Raw genomic sequence first — 25,517 nt, forward strand, 5'->3', positions numbered from 1 at the left:
TAAGTGCTGCTGTCTGGCTTCCCATGTTCACTGCCAACCTGACCCATTCAAATGGCAGCAAAAGCTTGGAAGACAGCTTTCAGATGTTAAAAGCCAGCAATATATTGAAGTGTTACATCAGTGTACTTCTCTCTCCTCTCTGCTATAGATTTTTGCCAAATCCCTGAATGGCAAAAATATTACTATATCAAAACCAGGTAATTATTATTCAGAATACTATCACACAGAGTAACAATTAAAATAAGAGTTTGAAGATTATTTAATTAACCTGAATAATTGCTAATAACATATGGTAATTGTGCAAAGATGCACCTCAAAGTAGTATTTATAATGTATGATATGTATATATGTGTATCATTATATGTGTGTGAGCGCATCTATACAGAACGCATACATCCTGTTTTATTTATGGGCTTCCTATCAGCGAAAATTAATTTGAAATGCTTTAATAGACATTACATTAATATACAGTAGTTTCCTAAATAGCCTCATAGCTAGACAAATACTTTGCCTAATGCCATTTCATTTCTGCTTGCTGCACGTGAGTTGCTTTTCATCTGGCACACACTTCGTTATACATTATTAAACAGCCAATCAGCTTGGCCCCAGAGTTAGCATCGTGCCCCCTGCTTATTTTTTAACAAATTTCCTCTTTTCTTTTATACCAAAGTGATTAATCATTGCAGCTAACAGCATACTGTTTATGATCTGAGTCAGTGACTTCAGACCATCTTAATCTCCTGTTAGGCAGGTTTTAATATGCTGGGAATTTACTTGCAAGCTTTTATTTATAGCACAGTATGCTCTCAATTTCGTGTAATAACCAAAACAAAACCTGCAAATAGCACTTGATTTCTGCTTTTAATGCTTCCGATGAACTTCCATGGAAGAGAAAAGCACAACCAAAACATGAAACGGAAACTAAAAAGGCAGCATGATAAATGCTTATTTTTCAAAACGGTCTAGGTTTTTATCCAGTTGTCTAGAGAGAACCTGTTGCCTTCCAATTTCTATTTGCAGTCAGATCATTTCTGGTCTGGGTTATTTTGTACCCTCTGGTTGTCTGCAACAGTGCTTTAGATGACTGGCTTATTAAAGTGTGGCCCTCTGGGGCTTCTAACGTTCTTATTTGCAGCATCCTTATTTGCAGCATGGTTGGCAGAGAAACAGCTTTGATTTTTCTGTTAATATTACAAATATTTCCAGCTAACTCTAAGATCTATGCTGAAATGGCTAACCTCTATTCTCCATTATAACAGCAGTTCAAAAGACTCTTTTATTAAGCCAAGTGCCTGACCGTTATTGTTTTTTTTACTGTGCTGTAGTTTTGTATAATATTAAGGGAAATGATTTGAGGGAAAAGATAAAACACCAAATGGATTTAGTTATCAGAAACTTTATGGTGTTTCATCTTGCTTCAAGAGCATCCTGAAAGGATATTTGGGGAGCATTTTTATTCTTTTCTTAGCAAAAATTGCATACCCATTACAAAACCCTCCATGACTTGGGCAGTGTCAAGGACTACAGGCTGGAGATCTGTGTCTGCTCAAGCAAGTGCTGATCAGGGCAGAGATTGACTGGGTAGCTCCAGAGGCTGGTTAGGATGAAACAGAAATGAGGGTACAGAGACAGGGCTGCTGTGCTGTTTTCTCAGGGCTGGGAGGTGTGGGGAGGACACAGCAAAAAGCATTTCAGTTTGGTGGCCAATGAAGTTAGAGAGCCATCTCTGCAGGGCTTTGGACAGTGACCCAACACTGTTCCATCGCTGAGGTCCTTTTGGTTTTCTGGTGTGTAGAAGAAACAAGTAGGATCCAAGATCTTTCTCCCACTTGTCACTTAGACAGTAGTGAGTCTGCTTTTGCCTTTGTTGCACGTATTTTAACCTGACATTTCTTCATCCTCACATTTGTTCCTTTATCCTAAAGCCACAGTGAGCATCCTACCATGACTCCCACGCTTGTCTATCATGTTGCTGCAGTTTTTATATCGATGGTTCACTCTAATTTATGATATCTCATGTTCTTGAGCTGTTTTCAAAGGCAGCAGATCATTACAGACTGTATGCTTGTGTTCTCCAGTTTTCTTCTTCTAAGCATTGTCAACCAGATGGTTTGGGGTGCAATTGTAATCTTTTGGTACTATTACTTGCTTATTTTTGTTGCTGTTGTAGAAAATTTTCCCATTTATCTCTACACAACAAACAGGCTTTCATCCCTCTTAGCTTTAGTCATAAAAATGTTCATGGCCCATTTCAGTCAATTTACTGGAATCCCTCTGTAGTCAGTAGGGAGAGAGACATCTCCAGAGTACAATTTGTCCCATCCTTTCTCCCATGACATAGGGAGATTAAATTAATAATGTAGATTAGATACCTTTCATCAAATAACTACAACAAGGTGAGATAAATTTCATCTCCACTCATCACTTAACACTCTTGTAGTAAAAAATATCTTAGTTTAAATGCTTCCATTTGCTTTACATTTTGGTGAACTCGTATATTTTAACAGGTTGCACTTAGAACAAGGAACATGTTAGTGATTTCACATTTAGAAATCTAATAGAAATATATCTACTTGTGTAGAGATAGCAAGATGAGTAATAAATGTTACAAGAACAGCTTTAGGCATTGCATATTAATAGCTGTGGCAGGACTGACTTGCAGCGGCTTGGTTCTATGATCAGCAACAAGATAATTAGTAAAATTATCCCACAAATTCATTATCTTGATTCCTTCCACTTGTGCATTTTATTCATTACACGCTAAAATGAAGAGCTTTGCCTCCAGACAGACAATCAGAATGTAAGTGGCAGACACAAACGGTCTGAACATTCTTTAAACATGCTTTGGTAACTGTGACCTTAAATAGTCTCCGTGATACTGAGGAATTTACAATTATTAGTGCAAACAGTAGAAACTCTAATTGTGAAGTTGTGCATTTTACATGTTTTCTCAAAGCTTACTTCAGTGTTGGGATAAATTACTTCAACATTTGATAGCTCTAGAGCAGGTTGTTTTGTTTCTGACAGTCCAAATTCCCTGATGTGTTGCACATCACCCTCCACTTTCCTTGTCCTCCCACCATTCAGATCTGACAGGCAGCTGAACTATATCATGACTCCCTTCAACCAATGCTCCTATGGTTTTGAAACTACGGTGCAGGAAATCTGCATGTGCTGATGCTCTCAGGGCTGCTATCCTGCTACACAGGTAGGACACGGTGAGACATGGGATGAGAGGTACCTCCTGTCCACCGTTTCACTAGAATCAGATGGTCCAGCTGTGCTCTGCTGAACAAAATATTTAATTCTACCAATCCTTATTAAATGTTTCACTTTTTAGAACTGCCAAGAGGTTCACGCATCCCTTCTGCTCAGAAAGAATGCAGAGTTCAGCATCAATAAGGGTTTTACCATACCCTTCTGTGTCTGTTTTGCAAGGAGTGCTGAAGCTGGCTGCCTGAACGTTGAACTCTGGAGTCAGCGAGCTAGAGCAGGCGGCACCATGAAGGTGATTCACTGCTGGAGCCAGACTTGTTGCACACCAGAGACATAGCGCAGTACTTGGCTGGAATGACCCTACAGCCATCTGGATTCAGAAACAGCCACAGAGCAGACGTGAGATGGATCAGAATGACTGAGGTGGATAGGTGTGTAACCAGCTACACTTTTCCTTTTACCACTGCTGCCTTCAGCATTTAATCGCCCTTATCTTTGCCTTTCAGAATGCTCCATTTTCATGTACTTTAACACACTTCTAGTTGTAGGATTCTTAAAATGCTTTTTTCTTGGGACATGAACTCCATAAAAATATGTTTTTCAAGACAGCAGGGCTTTAAAATTCGTGCTTTGTTTTTCAAAGACTCTAAGTTTTCACTTGGAAGATCCAGTTTTATCATTACTGTAGGAAAACTCACACTCAGGATGACATATGGCCTTAAAATTTAGCAAGAGCGGGTTTTGAGGAAAAACTGAGGACATTCACAAGGTAATGGAACATATAATTATGGTTATTGTTGGGTACTTCTTACTGGCCCCAAACCCTGCAAGGCTCCTAGGATGTCTGCAATGATAACCACCCCTGTGGCTCTTGGCCAGAATAAAGGTCCTACTGGCCCTTGAAGAGACAGAACAAGATGAGTCATGCACCAGCCCGTTTTTGTATGTGTTAAGCTTGCCAGTACTTGCATACACTATTTAGCTGGCATGGCTTTTACCGTGCCATATGACTTCTGAATTAGCTTTAGCCAAGTGAAGCGTGTTAAGAAGGGACATTCTCAAGCTCGGCTCACAGTCTCGCTCGTCTGCAAAGCTGCTGCAGTGAGAAACGGTGCCAGGGCCTATGTGACAGTGCCCAAGGCACAGGCAGCCTGGGGTGGGCTCTCCTCTTCCCCAGCATCACAGGTGCAAGAAATAGCACACCAGGACCAAAGACCAAACTGGGTCCGTGTTTTAGCTCAGAACTTCCTCTCCCTGTCCATTCAATCTGTGTGCATTCTGCTGGCAAAGGGGGACAGAGAGAGGGGTAAAAATGGAGATTCCTACTGAATTGTTTTAAATCAGAGCTCACTGAAATTATTGGGGAAAAAAAAAAAAAAAAAAAGGAGGGGGGCAGGGGGAAAAGTCAATGAAAGCTTAAATGACAAAATACAGAAAGGCATACACACCACTGAAACTGATGCTGAGCATCCTTTACAAAAGGGTCCATTTGATGATTTGGGGAATCTGACTATGTATAATTAATAAATTCCTTATGGCTGTTTTTTACTGTGGAACGCTTTATACTCTGGGTACTGTGAAGGCAAGGAAAATAATTTAACACCTGCCCATGAACAGGTTAATAGCTAAATACTACCAGTATCTGTACAGATCTTACCCAAGGAAAAGAAAATGTTAAGGGCCTTTTTATTTATTTTTTTTCTGCCCCTCCACAGGGAGCTAGATTTAGACAGTGGAAAATCCCATACAAGAAGAGAAAAATATCAGATACTAATCCCGAGTCTTAAAAAAATCACAGAGCCTAAGTGACTATGGTGAGCCCCCAGGGACCCACAGACAAAGGCAGCTTGTTTGGGAGAAGACAGCCTGAGGGCAGCTCTCTTAGGGGGGAAGACACCATGCAGGATGAAAGAGGCTGCTATACAGAAGGACAGGACAGGGAGAGCCAGCTCAGCCTGGAAGACTGGGTGGAAATGTCACATATGGAGCAAGGGAGCTGAGGAGTGGCAGCAAAAATCGATGAGAAAATTTAGGCAAGGCAAAGTATGCATATCTTCTGTTGCTTTGTTTAGGGATGTACACCATTTCTCTAGCTAAAAGGGGGAAAAAAGAACAGAATTCACTGAATTATTGTTTTGGAACAACTGCAGAGCATGCATGCCTGCCTGCAACAATGGTCACATATTATAAAAAATCACAGAATGATAGAATCATTAAGGTTGGAAAATAGCTCTGAGAGCATTAAGTCCAACCATCAGCCCATCACCGCTTTCACACTAACCATGTCAGAAATGTGAGGCATACAACAAATGTTGGTGGACTCCTCTGCTAAGGGACACTTCACTTGCCCGTGCTTTGGCACTAGCAGCCCCAAACACAGCAGGCTGAAGATTCTCCATCCACTTAGGAAAGGTCGAAAGCGCCTGGAAATGGAGCTTGTGTCTCTTTTCCCAGAAAAAAAAAATTCTTTGTCTCTTTTTTTTTTTTTTTTTTGCACTGTGAGACTGCTGCAGCTTTCAGCTTCAGCATCAGATGAACAAGAGAGGGAACTAGCTGCCACGGCAGCAACTATATTTAGCAGTCTATTCTGCTACTGATGCATATATACCTGGCTCCTGTTGACTGTAATGAGAATTATTCTGCCAAACCATGAGGAGAATAGGCCTTTTAGGATTCACTTTGTACTAACAAAATGTCTAAGGAAAATTACCCTCTTTTGGTCCATGCTAAATTATTCCAGCTTTTCATTAAAACTCATTAAGTTTCTAAGAGATGGCATTTTTAGAAAAAAAAAAATAAACAGTTTTCACTGACAGAAAAAAGCCACTCAGATAAATGAAGAAAATGTTTACTCAGTTTAATAGGAGTAATTTTCTTTTTGGTGCTCAATTCAGCATCGGGATTTGAAGTCAACAAAGGTTGGATAAGGGTCTACAATTTTTTTTAATAGGGCTCTTCTCATTTATACTGGAATATGTTGAAAACTTGGGGTTATAATGAACCATTACATATGCGTACGTGCAATGCTAGGAAAATTAATAATGTCTTGAATTTGTTTGATATTTGTTCAGCATTCATGAGTAAATAACACATAACTTGATAAGATTCATCAGAAAAAGTATGTGTAAAACCCACATAGCTGGAAATAAACTTTTTTACTGCATGAAGCCCACTTTCTCTCCTGCCAAGTTATTGTCATTGCTGTGAACAACTTCTTTTCCCCAAGGGCAGAGTGACAGGCTTGGAAGTTCTATATAAAATTGCATGTTTTTCAACTGGAGTTTGTATTTAAGCCTTTTTATGTCCAGGTTATTTTAAGCACAGTCAATGTTGTTGTAAAATATATGTATTTTCAATTAAATCAATTCTGTAGGCAAAAATGAACCTTTTAGAAAATTTCAAAGATGTGATGGTTCATCACAATCTTCATTGTAACTCATACAATGGTACTGTCTGGAGGTCAGAGTTCAGAATGCCATTAGTTAAGGCTATATCAATGATCTGGTGGTGAAAATAATTGTCTCTTTTCCAAGTACCTCAGTTTTGAAACACACCTGACAGCATTTTACTTCATAATCCACCAAGTCCAAAGTAACTCTGTAAGTGACAAACCTCAACCAAACACAATAAATGGCATTTATCTCTAATCGTAAAGGACATATACTATGGTATTTGCTTGGTCAAAATGGGATTAGTAATCAATCCCTCTTAAGACATTCTATTAACTTGGAGTACTTTGAATCACGCAGGCCAATGATTGTGTACATTCTTTCCTTCAAAAACAGTTTTCACTTTTCACATTTTCAAACACAATGCAACAACTAAATGCAATAAGCTACACTGGCAAAAAGATATCAAAACATAGAATTAAAAGATATCCAATCACAACTTCTTCAGTCTGGCTAGCACTGTATTCTCTGAGGTCTTTGAAATTTTGTACAAGACTGAAGGAAGCCCAGCACATGGTACAGAAAAGCTAGGCCACGGCTACCCTAATGCACCGAGGGACCACATACCCAAACACCGGCCCACAGTTGTCTGTATCATTAAATTATTCACATCAGAATGGTTTAGACCTTGGCCAAGTCTTACAGACAAAATCCATGCATGCCCAGGGGCCATTCCCCACAGGCAGCACTCTGCTTTGTGGCTGTTAGAGTTCAGCACTTTGGACATGAGCCATGCTATGTTGATTGGCCTCAGGGCAAGAGAACAGTTATTAGTCCATTTTATTTATTAGTACAGACATCGCTACGGAATATTCTTGAAAGTGATTTAATTTCCTTTTAGCAGGCTCCTCTTTTCTCCTACAGTTTCCTTAATTGGTCTTTCTGCCAAGTGAAGCTAACTTTTAACTCATGTGTTGCTTCTAAATATGATTAAACAAGATTAATAAGAGAATACTTGTCTCAGCTCCCAAACGAGGAAAGCTGCCTCTCTCAGACATAAACAGAGAGCTCACACTTCCTGGGTCAAACCAAAACGGGACGTGTAGTGGGAGAGTTCCCACTGATCAGTTGTTCTACGATGTAAGAGCTGTCTGTAGGGATGTCACCCTCAATGACTGCCAGGCAAATTGGGGCTTAGTGGAAAGTGTACCGTATAGTAGCATCTCATTGCATTGCTCTGGTGATTTAGCTTTGTTAATACTTAAACAGTTTAACAACCCAAAATCCAGCAACAAAACTACTCCTTTTCAAATGATTTATAACTTGTATAGAGGAAAATATGCATTGCAGAAGAAAGCCTCTGCCACCACAAGGTTGGATCCCCACCACTGGAGGATGCCTTAACATCAAGTCACATCTCTTTTGTGGTCTTACTTCATCTGAGTGAATCTTACCAAAGGGATATAAAGAAGGCTGCTTTCTAAAGCTGACAGCTAAAGTCACCAAGCCCCCAGCTCACAGCAGTGTGAGTATGTATGATTATCCAAATTTTATTCTTCTTTCATTAGGACAGATAGTGCACATCCTTTCTGGTACTAATATGCATAATTCTGTTGGCCTCCAAGGAACTGTGGCATGGATAGACAAAACGAGGATCTGTCTGGCCCTTTGCCATTAATAACAAGGAATCGTTTATCTATATTGGAACAAGATGGTGATGCTGCCTCTTCTCCAGCTTTGTGAAGCACTCTACACAGAGGGAAAAATTAGTAAGTATTTTACTATATTATTTTGGTATAGGAGAGAGGCTGGATAATTCATTCTGGATTCTCTTTTGCCTTGTCAAATAACAGGGTGTACACACTCACTACAAAACAGCAGTTTGGAAAATTAATTCCACCACACTATCATGGTAGCGTTTTACCAACTCTTTTACAACAGCCTGCCTCTTCCAAACACAAATCCATCACTCACTGGCTACTTATGCTCTAACAAATGTGAGTCTCTTTGCTCCTGTTCAGTTCAAAACAGGATGTATTTTGCTGTACTTGAATGTGCCAGTACCTCAGTACATGAATGGCTCATGTCACTGAAAGTGCCTTGTGCCCCATCAGGACTCAGGAGACAGAAGCAGATGTTACCTCCGAGCGGCATTTATTGCAAGTCTTATTTTCATCATCAGGGTTTCTAGTTTGATCCCCTATTTCCACTAAACTATTTATAGTTTTTGCCTTTTTAAAGTGGCATTTTTCATTGAGAGCAGCAAAAATCCAAGTGTGGCAATTCAAGGGGTCCACTGATGTACAACTAATTAACAGCTGGCTGATGTTATCACTGTTAGCACTGTACTTCAGAGCCATTTTACACAATACTCTGTACCTGAAAATACATTCTAATTGCCAGGGAAGAGATGTTAAAGCATCTGGATTTGATTAGTAGGCTACAAATGTTCACTGACAACTGAAACATATGATGGGTCGTGATAATGAGGGACATAGTTAGTGGTCATGGTGGTGATGGGTCGACAGTTGGACTTGAAGATCTTAGTGCTCTTTTCCAGCCTTAATCATTCTATTGTTCTATAAACATGGGCAAAAAAGGGATGTGCTATGCACGATGCCCAAATGAGGAGCACTTTCAACTCAAATAGACTGATGGCAACAAACAGATCATCTGGAGAAATACTCTGATGACCTGATAAAGCCAGCCTGGTGGCACCTAAAAGGGGCAAAAGTTGTGAAAAGTGAACAGTATCTTCACAGCCTTTTGGATGGACAAGGAGGTAATAAAGAGACTGGCAGCAGAGAACAGGTAAAGAAAGGCCAAAGCGCCACAAGCAGATGGTGTGCCCTGAAAACTGCCAAGATGTGATGAGTCGGGTGATTACAGTGTACGAAGGTACGCCTGTTCTGCAGTCATTGCAGTTTATGTTAACAAAGCAAAAATATCTCTATGTAGCCCTGGTATGGTTGTTAATTTTGCTATAGCAAGACAAGGTTCTGCATGAACTGCAAATTCTCACTGAAAAGCTGGATAAGATCCAAGCAGAGAGCCTGATGAAGTTCCACTGTGCTGTCATCCACATCGCCAGTGGTACCTACCTAGCTGTCTGGGGGAAAGCTGACATAGGGAAATCACACAGAATCACAGAACTGCAGGGGATGGAAGTGATCTCAAGTTCAACTTCCCTATTAAAGCAAGTTTCCTACAATAGGTTGCACAGGTAGGCATCCAGGTGGGTCTTTATTATCTCCACAGAAGGAGACTCTACAACCTCTCTGGGCAATCTGTTCCAGTGCTCTGTCAACCTTATCATAAAGAAGTTCTTCAGCATGTTAGTATGGAACTTCCCATGTTCAAGTTTTAGGCCATTGCTCTTTGTCCTATTGCTACACACCTCCAAGAAGAGCCTGGCCTCATCCATTTGTCCCTCACCCTCCTTTATATGTTTATAAACATTTTTCAGATCCCCAGCTGCTGTAGAAAGGAATCATAGAAACATTTGAGTTGGAAGGGGCCTTTAAAGGCCATGTGATACAGATCTCCTGCAAAGACCAGGGACATCTCAGCTAGATCAAGCTGAACAGCACCCAGCCCAGCGTGACCTTGAATATCTCCAGTGATGGGCCACCATCACCCTGGGCAAAAGGTAATGTACAGCAGAGGTGGATGTCATGGTGACCTAAGAAGAGCAACGTTAAGAAGTGAGTACTGGAGATTGAATTAGTTGAACTATAGCTTAATGTTTCTGGGTTGTAGTGTCTAGCATGAAATGATAGAATATGAAAATGCACCCAATGCTTTTTATTTCTTTAAAGAAAAAAAAACATACAAAAAGAATGACAGTGAAGAGATGCAATGAATGGTATATTTCAGTCAAAATAGTACCTGAGATGCTCTGAAATTAAGGATACTGAAAGCAAAGCAGTGTTATGAAAGTTCTTCTGAAAGATTACAATGAAAATAAATAGTGTTTTACTCCTCTGATACATTTTTAACACAATTCTATTACTTCAGAGTACTTTTGAGACTGAACAGGAAAGATAGTGTCAGCAAACTGGGCTTTCTAACCTTCCCTCTCTCCCATCTGCAGTTGCTGCATTCCCCTTGCAAATTCCTCAGGCATTTCCCCTAGGCTCAGTCACAAAAGCCAATCTGAATTTCCCCATTAAGGGGCTGAGCTGAGGGCAACCTCTTCATCCTCCTCCCGGACTACCACAAACTGCTCCACTCACAGGTGGCTCTTGATCTGCAAGCCTATACTCTCGCAGAGCAGCAAAGTGGGTCTCATTCCATCTGTAGGCTTTTCCCTCTGCTTTGGGAAGCAAGATGAGTGGTTAGAAATATACGGCTGATTACCATATTTGTGTTCTGTAATTCTTCACATGTCTGACTCCACCAGGAGCTTAACTGAAGCCAGTGCGATCTTACAGTCATTAACATTTACAAGGCAGCAGTTCACAGTTGTTGAACTAACAACCTACCCCTAAGAAACTGATTTTTCTCCCCTCTAAGTATTGACACGTGCTCTGCTGGCTGTGATGCTTATTCACAGTGACAGTGTGTTTGGTAGGATTCCGTGTTTTCACAGGATTTGTCTTGCGCAGACAGTTTCTAATTTACCTCTGCTCTTGTTTTAATTCAATCAGCTGATGGAGTGCAGCTGATCTCTCAGCACATATGGCTGTTCAGGTTGGAAAAAAACCCTGAATATTTGATGGGTTGATCCTTAACGCTTTCTGCTGAAGAATTAGTAAGGTTGCTAATGAGCCAAGGGATCCCAAGTGGGGAAGGGAAAAAATGCAGAACTAGATGCTGTTTTCATTCAGTTTTTGTTTTTTTTTTAACATAGCTCAAATAAGGACTGCTGTGTTTTACGCTCTCTGGCTAGTTTTACAATGCAGAGAAATTCAAGTGCATCTATCACACTTAAAAGGACCTGTTTTAATAAGTGGATGTTCTGTGGCCACAGGGAGTCATAGCCTATTTGCAACCTGAGGCACTCACCCTGTGCAGGAGGCTTGGGCACCAAGCAGCTATCCCTCAATGGTGTGTTTGCAGCTGCAGCCTCAGTCCTTTCACTGCCTCCCTTACTTATTTTTCTTTCTTTCCTGAGAAAACCTTATCTGTCCTCCACCCCATACCCCACCCTGCCTCCCTTCTTCCCCAAAGGAGGTCACTTCTGTGCTCACTGGCTGAGTCTGGTTTCCCTCCAGCCCTCTGCTCAGTGCTTCTGCTGCTCTCTTCCATCAGCTTCCCTCCATTGCTGCATCCTGCAGCCAAATGGTGTTTGCAGACCATGTGCTTGACACTGTGTCTGTCTCTCTCCAATTCAGTGACACCTCTCACGTCAACCTCCCCCCCCCTCCCCCAAAAGAAAAACAAAGGGAATGCACCAGGATCATCTTTAATAATTAAGAGTTCAGATTGCCTGCTGGTTTCTTTTCAACAAAGCCACTGCAGCCCTAGGAAATCACAGCTAAGGCTGTAAGAGCAGTCAGATCAATCTCAAACCACTTATCTTACAAATCCTGAATTGCCTACATCCAGCACTCAACCTTTCTCCTTAAATCCATTGCAAATACACTCAGAGTGTATCAGATATTGGTTGAAACAGTTAACTTAGTGGAGTGGCAGAACTTTTGTTACCATTTTTTGCATGCACTACAGCAAAGTAAATATTTACTCCAAACCCCACCTGTAATAACATAATTTACAGCCACACGCCTAAAAGCAAATAGAAATCAGCTAAAATTGTGAAGCTCAGTTAGCAAGATTGTTTCAGGAGAGGAGGGTAATAGATTGGCTTTGGAGATATCTCAGGAATTCAGGCAGCAACTGCTCATGGCACTGTGGAATTAAGGATATTTGAATAGTATAACTCCTATTTTCTGCTTCAAACTTTTCTAGCATGTCCTCCATCTACAATGTGAAAGCTTACAAGAAATTACCTTTCATAGCTACAGTGAAATAATGCATCTTTTCTCTCTCAATTTGACATTACATCTGCAACTTGGTCTTATAGCATAGAATCATAGAATGATTAAGGTTGGAAAAGACTTCTCAGATCACACAGTCCAACCAGCAGCCCACCCCCACCAAGCCCACTGACCACGTCCCTCAGTGTCACATCCACACAGTTCTTGAACACCTCCAGGGACAGTGACTGCACCACCTCCCTGGGCAGCCTGTGCCACTGCAGCACCACTCCTTCTGAGAAGGAAAGTTTCCTAATATCCAACCTGAATCTCCCCTGAGGCAACTTCAGGCCATTCTCTCTCATCTTATCACTGTTAAGTGGAAGAAGAAGCCAGCTCCACCTTTCCACATCCTCCTTCCAGGTCACTGAAGATAGTGGTAAGGTCTCCCCTGAGAATCCCCTTTTCCAGACAGAACAATTTCAGTTATTTATATCGAAGGCTCTCCTTATAATTTTCTCAGTCCTTGACACGTGTGCCTGCAGCTGGACAGAGAAGTCACTACACTTTGAAGAAGTTGTTATGAATTAGTGCACAGCATTAGATTAGGTACAGGATTCCTGCAGTGATTATAAACTCAGCAGGAGTCCTTACAGCAGCTCCAATCTCAACAGGGTTACTGTCTTGTTAATCAACCTCCCTCAGGACTCGAAGCAGTTCTGTGCTTCAGTTCTTGGGGGCTTTGCTTGGAAGCTGCAGTTCTGTGCAGAATGATCTGTCAATTTACAAAGTCTACAGAGCTTTGATACACTCAGTAAAGCACATAAAAAAAGGCTTGGCTTAAGCTGTGGCACCCTGTGTTGCACACAGACCACACAAAACCTACACAACCTTCTTGACACAGTCAGTGCAAAATAAAATGTGGAGATTTTCAAGTAATGCCTAAACTGATCTGTAAACCCGGGCCCATATGCTAGCTCTAGTCATGTTCTGAAACCTGCAGGTGATAGGATGCATGCCCTCACCTCCTGCCACACAGCTGGGGGAAGGGAACATGGGGAAGAAGCCAGAGTAGGTGCTGGGCACACTTTCTATCCCACTGCATCTTGACAGGGAAATGAGTAACGTGGCTCACCATGAAGTGCCTACGCCATGCAAGAGCCACAGCCTGACCTGGGCTGGGAACACACTGTCTAGGAAGGGAGGCTGCTCTCTGCTTCATCTTGTGGAAGAGACAATTATAATGGGGTGCAGGGTTCCTTAAAAAGTTAAATTTGTAAACAACTTCTTCCTTTTGCTGATGTCCTGTTAATTACAAAAGGGTACAATTAAACTGCTCTCTACCTCCTGCCCTGTAAGGAGACGGTGTCTCAGCTTTGAAAGCCTTACGTGTATCTTGGCATCCTTTAAAGTCTTCTGAACATGATTTTGCAGAATGTCAAATCAGAAAGAAGTTGGTAATGGTAAAAGGTGCTGGGGCAACTAGCAGGACATGGGACAAAGTGCTCTGCAGAGCAACTCTGCAGTCCTTGGTAGGAGGAGATGTCCCATGCAGATCCTTAGCCAGGTATTTTTGGTAGATATTTTTGTTCTAAGGCTGCCTTCTCCAAGGAGAGACAGGACTGCAGCCAGCACCATGACCTGTGAGAAGTGAACAAGGGAGCTTGGGAAAGCTGCTTGTAGTTAATTGATTCATTCAACTTTCAAGCAAAGTGAAAGAATTTCTGAATAAATCCAAATGAACGAAAGGGTTCTATCCATCCAAGGATGTGATGCACATTTCATCATGAAGATTCACAAAAATATTTACTGAGGAAGGTGCCCAAAAGACAAAGAAGAGAGAGAGAAAGTGTGTTCACCAGTTTGAAGATGTACCTTACAACTGACAGTCATGTGGTGCATTGTGTGCTATATGGGACTGCATAAGACTAGAGTCTTGTACATATCCATGTTCCTACACATAGAAGGCACCATGTCTTCTCCATTTTAGACCACCTGAACTATTTGTATTTAAGGAGAAAAACGGACATGCTTGACTGTTCTTTTAAAAGAAAAAAAAAAAAAGTGAATGAGCCTCACATCATAATCTCAGCACATCGTGAAAAAGCTCTCATGAATTACACTATCCACTACTAACTTGTAACAAAAGGACAGGGATTGAGTCTCAGACTTGTTGGATATGCAATTAAATCCTGCAACAGCCTACTTTGTAAACGTTAGCTAAGTAAAAGCTCTGCCAATGAAGTCATAAGCAATCCATCATAATCACCCTTCAATAAACTCTTTGTCCAGTTCAAGAATTAAAAGCTGTATTTAACATATTCATGTAGAATGGAGAAATGCCTTTAGAAACAACAGCCTTAATGCACTGCTAATCTCTAAACTAAATATTTATAGTCTTGTAGTTTATAAACAATCTGGAATATTTTGGTAGTGGATGCACACACAGTAATAGAGAGGTTTTACCATTCCACCCACCTGGCTTGGTGTTTTACCATTATGTTTGAATTGTAAATACAAAAAATTATTGAATTATCCACGTAGAAAGAGAACTGAAAAGAGCAGGAATTAAAATACATGAAAATGGTTCACTGTTTATTAGTTTGTCTGCTTCAAAAAATAATCAATATCAAAGTTGATTCAAGATGAGATCTGTCCGGATGTGTATTAATTTGGTCCATGAAAATAAACTAGAAATTACTGGGATAAAAGAAATAATAATGAAATATGGAAATAACTGCAGATTTTGCACATTGTCATTATATAATGGATATAATGGAGATAATGACATTACATAATGGATTCTAATTAAATCCAGGTGGAAAATGACCTTCCTAGACCTCCCTTCAAAATTAAGATTTTTGACATTCATGATTAATGGAAACATGCACTTCGCATGGTTTGTAAACCTGAAACATCGTTGTACATTTCAGTTTATAATTTATCCCATTATCTGCTTCTGCATGCATGAAGGTCAGCCGTACTGGCACAAAGTAGCAGTGAAAGCCAGAGGCTCTGGAAGGTTGCTTACACACATTTTCTGTTCTTTTATTTGGCATATAATTTTGCCTACTTGTTCCTTAGAAGGATGACAATCTTAAAGTGTGATATATTTAACAGCGGTAATTGCAATATTCTTGTTGTTCTCTTGCCTTTTTAGAGTAAACAAAATGGCACTAGAAGAAAGTTTTTTTTTTAAGATTTCCTACCCGCAATATTTCTTCAATGCAGCTGTTATCTCCTGTTCCACTGTCCTGTAAACAAAATGAAAATTCAGTTTGTTTGTGTTTTAGAAAGAAATAACAAATAGCAGGTTGAGGACATGGTTGTCACATGAAATGCATTCAAAATTCTATTACAGTTTCGAAATGAGGCCAACTCTTTCCAGCCTCTGAAAGTTGAACTGCTGAAAATTCTCAAATTATTCCCCGTCACCACCACAGGAAGATGTAATATTTGCAGTGTTTACATGTGATTGGCACATATTTGTATAAATTCATATGATTTTGTTTATGCCACATTTGGGTGTGCACCATGCTGTTTCAGATATACTGCTTATAAATAAGCATAAGCAAAATGATCATTGTCTGTACACAGATCCAATATGTGCATTTATTTATATCAAATAAATAACATCTGTCTGTATCCTTTGTGCAGGAAAGTTTCTGCAGTGACACCGCCTGTGAGAAGTCTGAGACTACATAGGGTAGCTTTGATACTGAGGGGAGAGCTGCAGGGGCAGCCACCCTAAGCACCAACTGGACAACACAGTAGTTGTGAGAAGGTGATGCCTTCTTAAAATGCTGACCCCTACACCCACCCTTTATGATGTGAGTTTGGGGATGCACAGGAATTCAGCTCTCCTGAATGACATAGATTACTCTAGAGTCGCTGGGAAACATTTCTTCTCAGAAGGAGTGGTGCTGCAGTGGCACAGGCTGCCCAGGAGGGTGGTGCAACTAAGTATTTCATGAAATCAGCCTGCGGAGAATTACTTGTATCTGACATACTAATGCTAAAGAGTAACTGCAGTCCCACACAGACGGACCTGTTTTCATCACACCCCTGTCCCCATGAGACCCACAATGCTCCCCACCTTCCCTGCAATGCAAGAAAATAGTTCCTGGTGCCACTGAAACTAACAAGACAGACACATGCATATAGAAACAGCACTACTGTCTTTGGATAATTAAGAAATTTAAAATCTGTATTAGCAATTTTTAATTGCCTCTTCTCTGTGGTACCCACTCTGATTTATCATTTTCCTTCCTGAAAGCCTGGTCTATGATCTTCTGGAAACCACTGGTGTGTGGTATCTCTCAGTGGTCTGTACTGGGATCAGTACTGCTTCATATCTTTATTAATTACACAAACAGTGGGATCAATTACTCTTCAATGAGTTTTTGGATTACATCAAAGCAAGTGGCACAGTTGATATGACAGAAAGAAGGGACTGTACTGATAGAGTACAGATAGTGGGGAGATTTAGATTAGATGTATGGAAGAAATTATTTACTCAGAGAGCAGTGAGGCTCTGGCACAGCTGCCCAGAGAAGCTGTGGTGCCCCATCCCTGGAAGCACTCAAGGACAGTTTGGATGGGGCCCTGGGCAGCCTGAGCTGCTGGGGGCAGCCCTGCCCATGACAGGGGGAGGGTCTGGGTGGGCTGTGAGGTCCCTTCCGACCTGAAGCATTCTATATTATCTATTCTATGACCCCGCTAACAATAGTAAAGTGTGTAAAGCCACTATCCTGTATGCCTTGTTTACAAAGCAAAGAATCTGCTGCTCGACTTCAAGTTCACTGCTCTCCACTGTCATCTTAGACAAGGAGTTGACTTACCACTATATGCTTTATCTATATGATGCACTGATGGCAAAATAGTGCTCGTTACTTTTTTACCAAGGGCAATATAACTGAGAGTAAATTCGGCAGTAGGCTATTTCAGAGAAGGTTCAAAAACAAGCTTCTATTTCAAAATGAAATATCCCTCCTAGAAGTGTAATGAAATAAGTCTGCAAATACTCATCAGCAAAAAAATTATCCTTTCCATTACTACAGAACTCAAGCCATAGCTATTCTCAGTACATATCTCTGGGCAGAAAGTGAAAATATTTCCACTCTTCCATTTCTCTCTCTGAGTATTATCACAATGCCTTCCAAAAGGCAAAAATAAAGAAAGAAGTACAGGACCAAAGACATGCTATGCAAAAAAATGAAAGTAATATTTGGAAAAGAATTCCATTTCTATACTATCCTCTTTGTTCTTCATCTTTTTAATGCCAAAGATAAATTTTTAAATGTATTTTTTACTTTGAATTCTGACTTGCTGGTACCTATCTTGTGTTACTGTTGATATCAAAGTTCCCAGAGTAAGGTTAGAGAGGTTAGGAGTTAATGTTCTGCACATAGCAAGCAAATTCAATTTCATGTGGCTTGGGGCCATATATTTTTCTTTATGATATCACAGAATGATAAAATCAAAAAATCACAGAATGGCCTAGGTTGGAAGGGACCTAAAAGATAATCCAGCCCCCAACCCCCTCTGTAGGCAGGGCTGCCCCCCACCAGCTCAGGTTGCCCAGGGCCCCATCCAACCTGGCCTTGAGTGCCTCCAGGGATGGGGCACCACAGCTTCTCTGGGCAGCTGTGCCAGCACCTCACTGCCCTCTGAGGAAAGAATTTCCTCCTAACATCTCGTCTGGATCTTCCCCCTTTTCATTTAAAGTTATTCTTGCAATTAGACCATGTAAAAACCTTTCTGCTTGTAAGCTCCTTTCAAGAACTGGAAGGTGCCAGTGAGTTTCCCCTGCAACTTTCTCTTCTCCAGACAAGCCCAACACCCTTAACCTTTTTTCACAGCAGAGGTGTTCCAGCCCTCTGATCATCTCCACATCCTTCTCATGCTGGGGACGTAGGCCTGGACACAGTACTGCAGATGGGGCTTCACAAGGGCAGAGCAGAGTGGGACAATCCCCTCCCTCTCCCTGCTGACCACTCCTCTTCTGATGCAGCCCAGGACATGGTTGGCCTTCTGGGCTGCATACAGTGCAGTGTTCATGCAGGACCTAAGGCAGGTCTGAAAGGGGTCTGTAGGCCTTGATTTGGAAAAGATTCCGCACTCTCACTCTCTTTTTTCTCTTCTCTACTACAAGCCTACTCACATCACAGAGGAACCCCGGCAACCTGAATTTAACTTCATAACCAGATTTTAACACCTACAGAAATAAAATGAAATAAAATAAAATAAAATAAAATAAAATAAAATAAAATAAAATAAAATAAAATAAAATAAAATCTAGTCAATGTTTCTTGAAACCTGAAATAAAGAAAGAGATTGCACCAAATAACCCCATGCCATTTGCAGACGTGGGCTTCCCTGGTTCATACGACGTCGTGTCAGTTCTGGTTTCATGATGTAGCGCCCACTTAAGAATATGTCAAAGTGGGCTACAGCCTCCACAGCTCTGCCATATCCTTCACAGCCAGTGCCAGGAGTTGGCACACTCACGCGGCTGGCATGGCACCTGGTGGGGAGGCGGTGCGGGGCTGCTGCCGAGGAGCAGCGGCTGCTGCAGAAACAGCCGGGAGCATCGCGCTGCTGATAACGCATGGAGCTAATTACAATGCAAAGCACAGAGGACTGTAAGAAAGAAAGCTGACGAAAGGCTACAGCGAATCCTTGGGAACTGGGATGTCATTTCAAAAATGGTTACATCTGTGCAAATTTTTATTTTTATTTTTTAGAGCATTACTTTATTTCTTCTGTTAGCGACAGCTTTCACATGGAGATACATAGAAAAAACTCCTCGGAAAGGAACTGCCTATCTCTGATTCCCTTGTTTCAAAGCTTTGCACAAAGAAAAGGAAGAAAAAAATCGTTTACCAGAAACTGTTTTTTTTTTCAGCCTAAAAGATTTCTACCATGCAAGCCTTTGGTGTTACTATTTGTACTTACAAAGCCTCTAGGAGTTACCAGTTTTTACCTCCAACACATGTTAGAGGTGATAAAGATCTCCGGGAGGTTGAGGTGCACACTCAGCAGCCCTGTTGCTGTGCTGTGATAGCACTGGGATGCCACCATCAGCCACCACATGTCCAACCCCTTGTACCACCGCTGCTTGAGAACTGCCCAACCACCACCCAGCAGGAGCGCAGGTAAGAGAAAGATAAGTGCAGGAGGATTCAGCAGGTGTCCATAGAAGGAAACAACTGTGTGCTTAAAAAAGAAAGGAATTCATTTCCATTACAAAATGAGAGTGTGCAGTCCTAAGTTCCACTAACAGTCATGTCTCTGGTAGTGCTGAATCCTCTGAATGAGGCACACACATCATGTAGATGCACTTTTCCCAATCCTTATTTTGGTTAGAGCGTTTTGTGGGTCAAGATAAGACTGACAGGTGTGCTCCTATTCTTTATTCTTGCCCATATGTCTGGCCTCTGCCTGTTGGGTAGTAGAGAACTGTTGTTCTTCTGAATTCGAAGTGGCCTTTCTGACTAACAAGATGGACATTTCCTTCTTGGTAGGCAACTGATGGCCTACCAGTGGTACTTCCCTCTAAATGGGTTGGATGTCAAGAAGCCAGGGCATACAGCAGAGCCCCCCCAACCCACAACCCACTAGCACTGGGAATACTGACTGCTCCCCCCACTGCTCAATGGCCTGGAGTCCTGGTCACTACCTAGGGGAGCAAGGGCAGAACTGAGATGGCCACAGTTATGTCAAGGAAAGAGAAAGGAAGAGACTGCTGGGGAAGATGGATTTTCTGTTGTCCCTGTTTTTTGAAAGCTTTGTTTTGCAACTGTACCGTTCCCCACTTGCGATTCAGAATGCCAGTGGCCATAATCTGTTGATAGAGCAGTTTTCTCCTGTGCTCACACTGCTGTGATAGGAACTGTTTCACTTTTACTACAAGGAACTGCTGCCGCTGTTGCCTTAGACACAGAGATGTGCAAAAGGGAACTGGGGATGAACGACTGAATTCTCCTCAAGCTCTGTGTCAGAAAATGCTGCACTAATTAAAGTTATTAAAGCTATCTAATTTACATTGACTGTTAATAAACTGTTGCCCTTAATATGCTCATTTTCTTTTTGAAACTGTCTTCATATTTATTATGGGGATTATTTTTCCTACCATGGGATCTTGCAGCACGGTCTGCTTCAAAAGGGAAGAGAAGAAAGGTTAACAGAGGTTTTATTTCAAGAAAAAAAGAAGAAGAAAAAGCAAGTGATTAAAGTCGCCTCGCTTTGGTTTAATGGAAGCATCTGGGTATAGTAACTGTGGGCTTTGTAAGTGCAGAGTCATCATGACCCAGTCCTGTGCAAGGAACTGGTAGATACTGTACCTAATCAAAGAAGATGAATCAAAAATATCCTTAGATGGAAATGCCAAGTGACTGGTTAGACTTGCCATGCACACTAGAAAGGAGAAGGTAATTGGGCAAGGGTATGTTTTGTTCACAATGAGTGATGCTTGCTCTGAACTCAGCTCACCTACAACTGAGGCAGGGCAGCAGCTTTTGGAGAGCTTTGAGAAAGGAGACTGCAGAGGGTCTGAAAGAGCCACAGTACAGTGTGTCATCAGCCCTGCATGTGCTGGGGCTATGTGCAGACGAGTAGAGCCAGGGAACAAGAAAGGATCCAGTCTGGCATTTAGATGAGGTTGGATCTGGAAGTAAAAGCACCCACTGCACTGCAATTTTATTTTTTAAGTAGGAGGATGATGAGGTTAGAGCATAACTCCGCCAGTGCGCATAGAGCCTGCCACAGAGCTCAGAGGTTCTCTTGCCTGCTTAGTGACTGGCTTAAAGTATGGAAATCCCTAAGTCAGAAAGCAAGGTGTTGCTGATGGGCTGCAGTCTGGCTTGCTGCTGGGACCTCCTCCTTAATTGAGGCACCTACAGCCCAGTTTGGAAGTGGTGGGTGTAGCCATGAGTGGAGGGGATAGGGCAGAGTTCTTTGCACTGATGAGATGGTCTGAGTCCAAGTCCACTTCATGAAAAAATCAAGAGAATGAAAAGACAAGAACCCTTCTGAAATTTCTTCACCCTCCCCACCCCTACAGGCCATCAAACAATCACTTACTGGAGCTGCACTGGTAACATTTCATCTACTGTGAGATGCTTGGGATCCTCAGATGGGGCCTACTGGCAGATGAGTGGAACAATTTTACAGGCTTTTACGTTATATTCATAAAAATGAGAAAACCTGAACACATCAGAATTACTCTGTGACCCAGCAACAGTATAAAGAGAGCTGTAATGGGGAAGAACTGCAATGTTCTATTAATAAAATATAAAGGTTTTACTGTTATTGGGAAAGATGGATTGTGTCAAATCAATACCATGTCAAAGTATATTAATGTTTTCTTGTGCTAATGAAACAATATGGGCCGATGTGATTACACTGGCTTGTTACCCATATGATGGATATAATGGGATAGTAGTAATGAAGACTGCAGTTTTACTTCTTGTTTTACAGCTCAGTCCTGAGTAGTACCAGGTAAGTGACTTGAAACCAATTGGCATTTACCAAAATGCTATTGACAACATAGATTCCACAGCATCCTTTCCCATCTTAAAACAAAAAAGAAGAGTCAGAAGGAAACTCTGGAAATTCCTTCAGTTTATTACATTTTCTACAGCACTGTATGCATGCTTTGATTTAATGAACTGACTGGTGGTTTGATACAGATGCTATTTGTTGCAGAGTTTCTATAAGAAACACCAGAATGTTTGGGTTTTGAAACAGGTAAGGCACTTTGATGAATACAGGGGCTTCTCCCCTTAGCCCACACTGTATGTCCATAGCCAGCCAAGGAGCCTGTGCTGAATGTGATAGAGATCAGCTTGGCTCCCCATTAGATGCTCTCCTTCTTGCTACATGGATGGCCAATTAGCATCAACTGGAATGCTCTATTTTTAGTGATATGGCCGCTTGTCTACTGGGACCTGGACTGAGACCAATTGATTGCATTTATTATATTGTTTGTGCTTGTTTGGGGAGAATGCATAACATCTGTAAAGCGGCAACAGTTGGAAAAACACTCATTGTGGAACTGTTAATCTTTCTGTGACATTTTAATATGAATATACCATAAGCTAGTATAATATTCAATAAATTAAATGGATTATTTTGCCAAGAGATTCTTTAAAAATGTTAATTAGCAATAAATCAATAAAAACTATTCAACATGAAAATCAATTACATCCCTGTTTACATTATTTAACTCCAAGCATTTCTGTTTGTGTGCCTGTAATTAGCAAGCTATAAAAGATGCCATAAATAGGTGCATAATGAGAAGAACTGTTTATAAATGATAATTGGTATTCATTCCCACTGAGCTAAAGGTGATGTGATTACAAACTACCACGTAGAAAGGGTTAATCCTCTTACAGATGTGTATTTAGAGTACAGAGATCTACAGAAATCCTTCCTGCAAAAAGCCCCTAATTGAAGAAAGCCCCACAGGAGGGTCTGAAAGAAACACCTCATAGGCACTTCTTAAAGCCTATTTACATCCAAGTAGAATTGGTCATAGGGAAAACCCTACTTTTGGGTGGTGGGGCATGATAAACAGAACCCGGCATGCATAATTCAATGTTTGTACAGTATCATCATGTAAACAACATCTAAGTCAAAAGGACAGAGATGCTCACTGAGCTGAAAAAGTTTGTTTCCTAGGACAAAATAACCTCCTATTAATGCCTACTGCTGAAAACTGCCTTTTCATTTTTAGAGACTGAGACTGTGATCGGGTCTTAGCAGTTAAAAACCTCCAAGGCCTGGAAACATCTACCTTTCTATCAAAGCTTTCTGCTGGTTTAAGGAAGTCACCAACACTTGAGAAAGAGGTAGTTTTGGCTTTGGCAGTGTCTTCTCCTCAGCAAAACAAAAAGCTCATGCTTTCATAACAAATGCTTTGGTGAGGGCAGCAGCCATCAAGAACCCTTGGCAGAGCAAGTCTGAAGCATGTGCAGAGCACTGAGCATATGGCCATGAAGCCAGTTCAGTTAAACAACCTCTTTGTAAATCTAGAGATAAACTACTTTTTCTACTTTGTCAGGGCAAAACTCATGTGCATTTTCTTTCTTATCTGGACTGTGAACTGAAGTTAATTAATGTTGGCCTGGAACACTTACATTGTGTTTCCTTGATCTGCACAGAATATAATCATTACATGGAAAACATGGATCAGGGTAAGGATAATTTTTTTTTTTTTTTTTAGAAAAAGGAAAGTCTATTATCTGTAAGGAACAGGGAGTGATACTCAATGGTTTGAGAATCATAGCTCAGTCTCATGGCTAAAACATGTCCTGGTCATGGCAATTATGACCTGAACATGTATTTGCCCAAGAGGGATGCAATTTGCTACTGGATACCCAAAGATTTATCAGTGAAGATGAGCAATCATATGCATCTGCATCTCTAAAGCAGTCCCTTGACACTTCTGGTCAGCTCAGGTGATTCTCTGCACAGAGGTTGACAAATAGCACAGTTCTCCAAGCTGCAGGGAAAAATCTCAGCAGAGCTTTATTGTGCTCTCAGCATTCCTGAAAGTCACAAGAAAAATCAAACTATGCTACGGTCCCTGACAGACTGATGGGAACACACTCACTGCACAGCTACTGAAAACTGTACTCTCCAAGGGTTTTGCAGAGCTAATAGAACACGTGAAATTTCAATAAAATGTCAATTCTGTAATGTCTTAGGGCTCTTACTTTTCTCTTATTTTCATGTATTCTCAGGTTAGCATTCCTTTCAAAGGGGTTATTGAATCTAAAAATCACAGTGCTTTCAGGTTTTCCTGTTGCTTATTGTGGTTCCGAGTAACGGCGAAACACAGACAGAAAAGAAGAAAAACTAGCCTCCTCTTCTCCGGATTTTGTGTCTTTGAAACAGTTTGCTTACCCTTCTGGTAGACACTTGCCAGTTTCCAGCTGTTTGCACAGAGTTCACGGTTAAAAGCTAATGGAGAATCATTTATAAATCCCAGAAACATAAAACTGCGTAAACCACAACTTTTGGCCATGTTACTCACGGGTAGTAACCACATATCACTGTCACATTAACAGTTTCCTTTTTAATAAAAAAAACAACCAATCAACAAAAAACACCTAGTAATAAATTCCTTTACAGCAGTGCAGTGCCATAGAGCAAGACCAGGTAAGAACTTCAGTGCCCTAGATATGCATACAGAAAACTACTCTCTATGCAGTATTACTGCCAAAAATGGTTTTAAATCCTGTGTGCACCAGCATTTGTATATATGTAATACACAACACAGTGTCAGGAAATGAAAAGAAGAAAACAGCAGTAATGGTAGAAGTTTGCTTGTATTGACTTTTAGACAATGACCAGTGCTACACTGCATTAGAGGGTTTGCTCTTAGGTGTGGTTGGTTTGCATTTCCAGAACTTTCACTGTCTGCATTCAAAAAAGAGCTGGCTCTTGGATTTTTATTTTTTATTTTATTTTAATTTTTTTTTCTTTTTCTGGGGGGGTGATGCTTCACCAGCTGTATTTTCTGTAGAGGAAGAGCAGTTCATTGTAGCCCCAATTCATCTTAAATGGAAGCTGAATGGAGAGAAAATCTGCAGTACTGCTCCTGCTCACAGGAATTTCCATTTAGGTTGATCACAAAATCTGCATTTTTTTAAGGAGCAGAGGCAAATCTCTGTTCCTCTAGAAAACTAGAATGTCTCGTTGCAACCCAAATTATAACTGCATGTGCAAAAACCTTGAGGATGGTAGGAAAGCTTTTGAGCCAAGAAGCCACAAGCTTTGCTTTTGTTACGTGATCTTGATGAATTTATTTCAGTGCTTTTATTCAGGTTTCAGGATGTTGAATCCTTTAAACTTGTTAGTATTTTCCTTTTTATTGTTCCTTACTGCCTTTCACTGTTTTATTTTATTCCTTTGTTCCTCGGCGCAACTGAAGGTAATACAGTCCTGGGCCTATTACCCTGAATCCCTTTGATCTCGCGATGGGTAT

At 41.0% G+C, this 25,517-nt stretch overlaps 1 protein-coding gene across 1 annotated transcript in view; it reads right to left on the reverse strand.

Moving 5' to 3' along the window:
• The window catches only part of AFF3 (AF4/FMR2 family member 3), a 315,282-nt gene that overhangs the window by 155,173 nt on the left and 134,592 nt on the right, over positions 1–25,517 (reverse strand). The window contains exon 4 of the mRNA XM_015850512.2: positions 15,733–15,777. Coding sequence (XP_015705998.1) covers positions 15,733–15,777 — 45 coding nt within the window. The remainder of the gene's footprint in view (positions 1–15,732; positions 15,778–25,517) is intronic.

Source organism: Coturnix japonica, chromosome 1 (genome assembly GCF_001577835.2).
Source record: "Coturnix japonica isolate 7356 chromosome 1, Coturnix japonica 2.1, whole genome shotgun sequence".
NCBI lineage: Eukaryota > Metazoa > Chordata > Aves > Galliformes > Phasianidae > Coturnix > Coturnix japonica.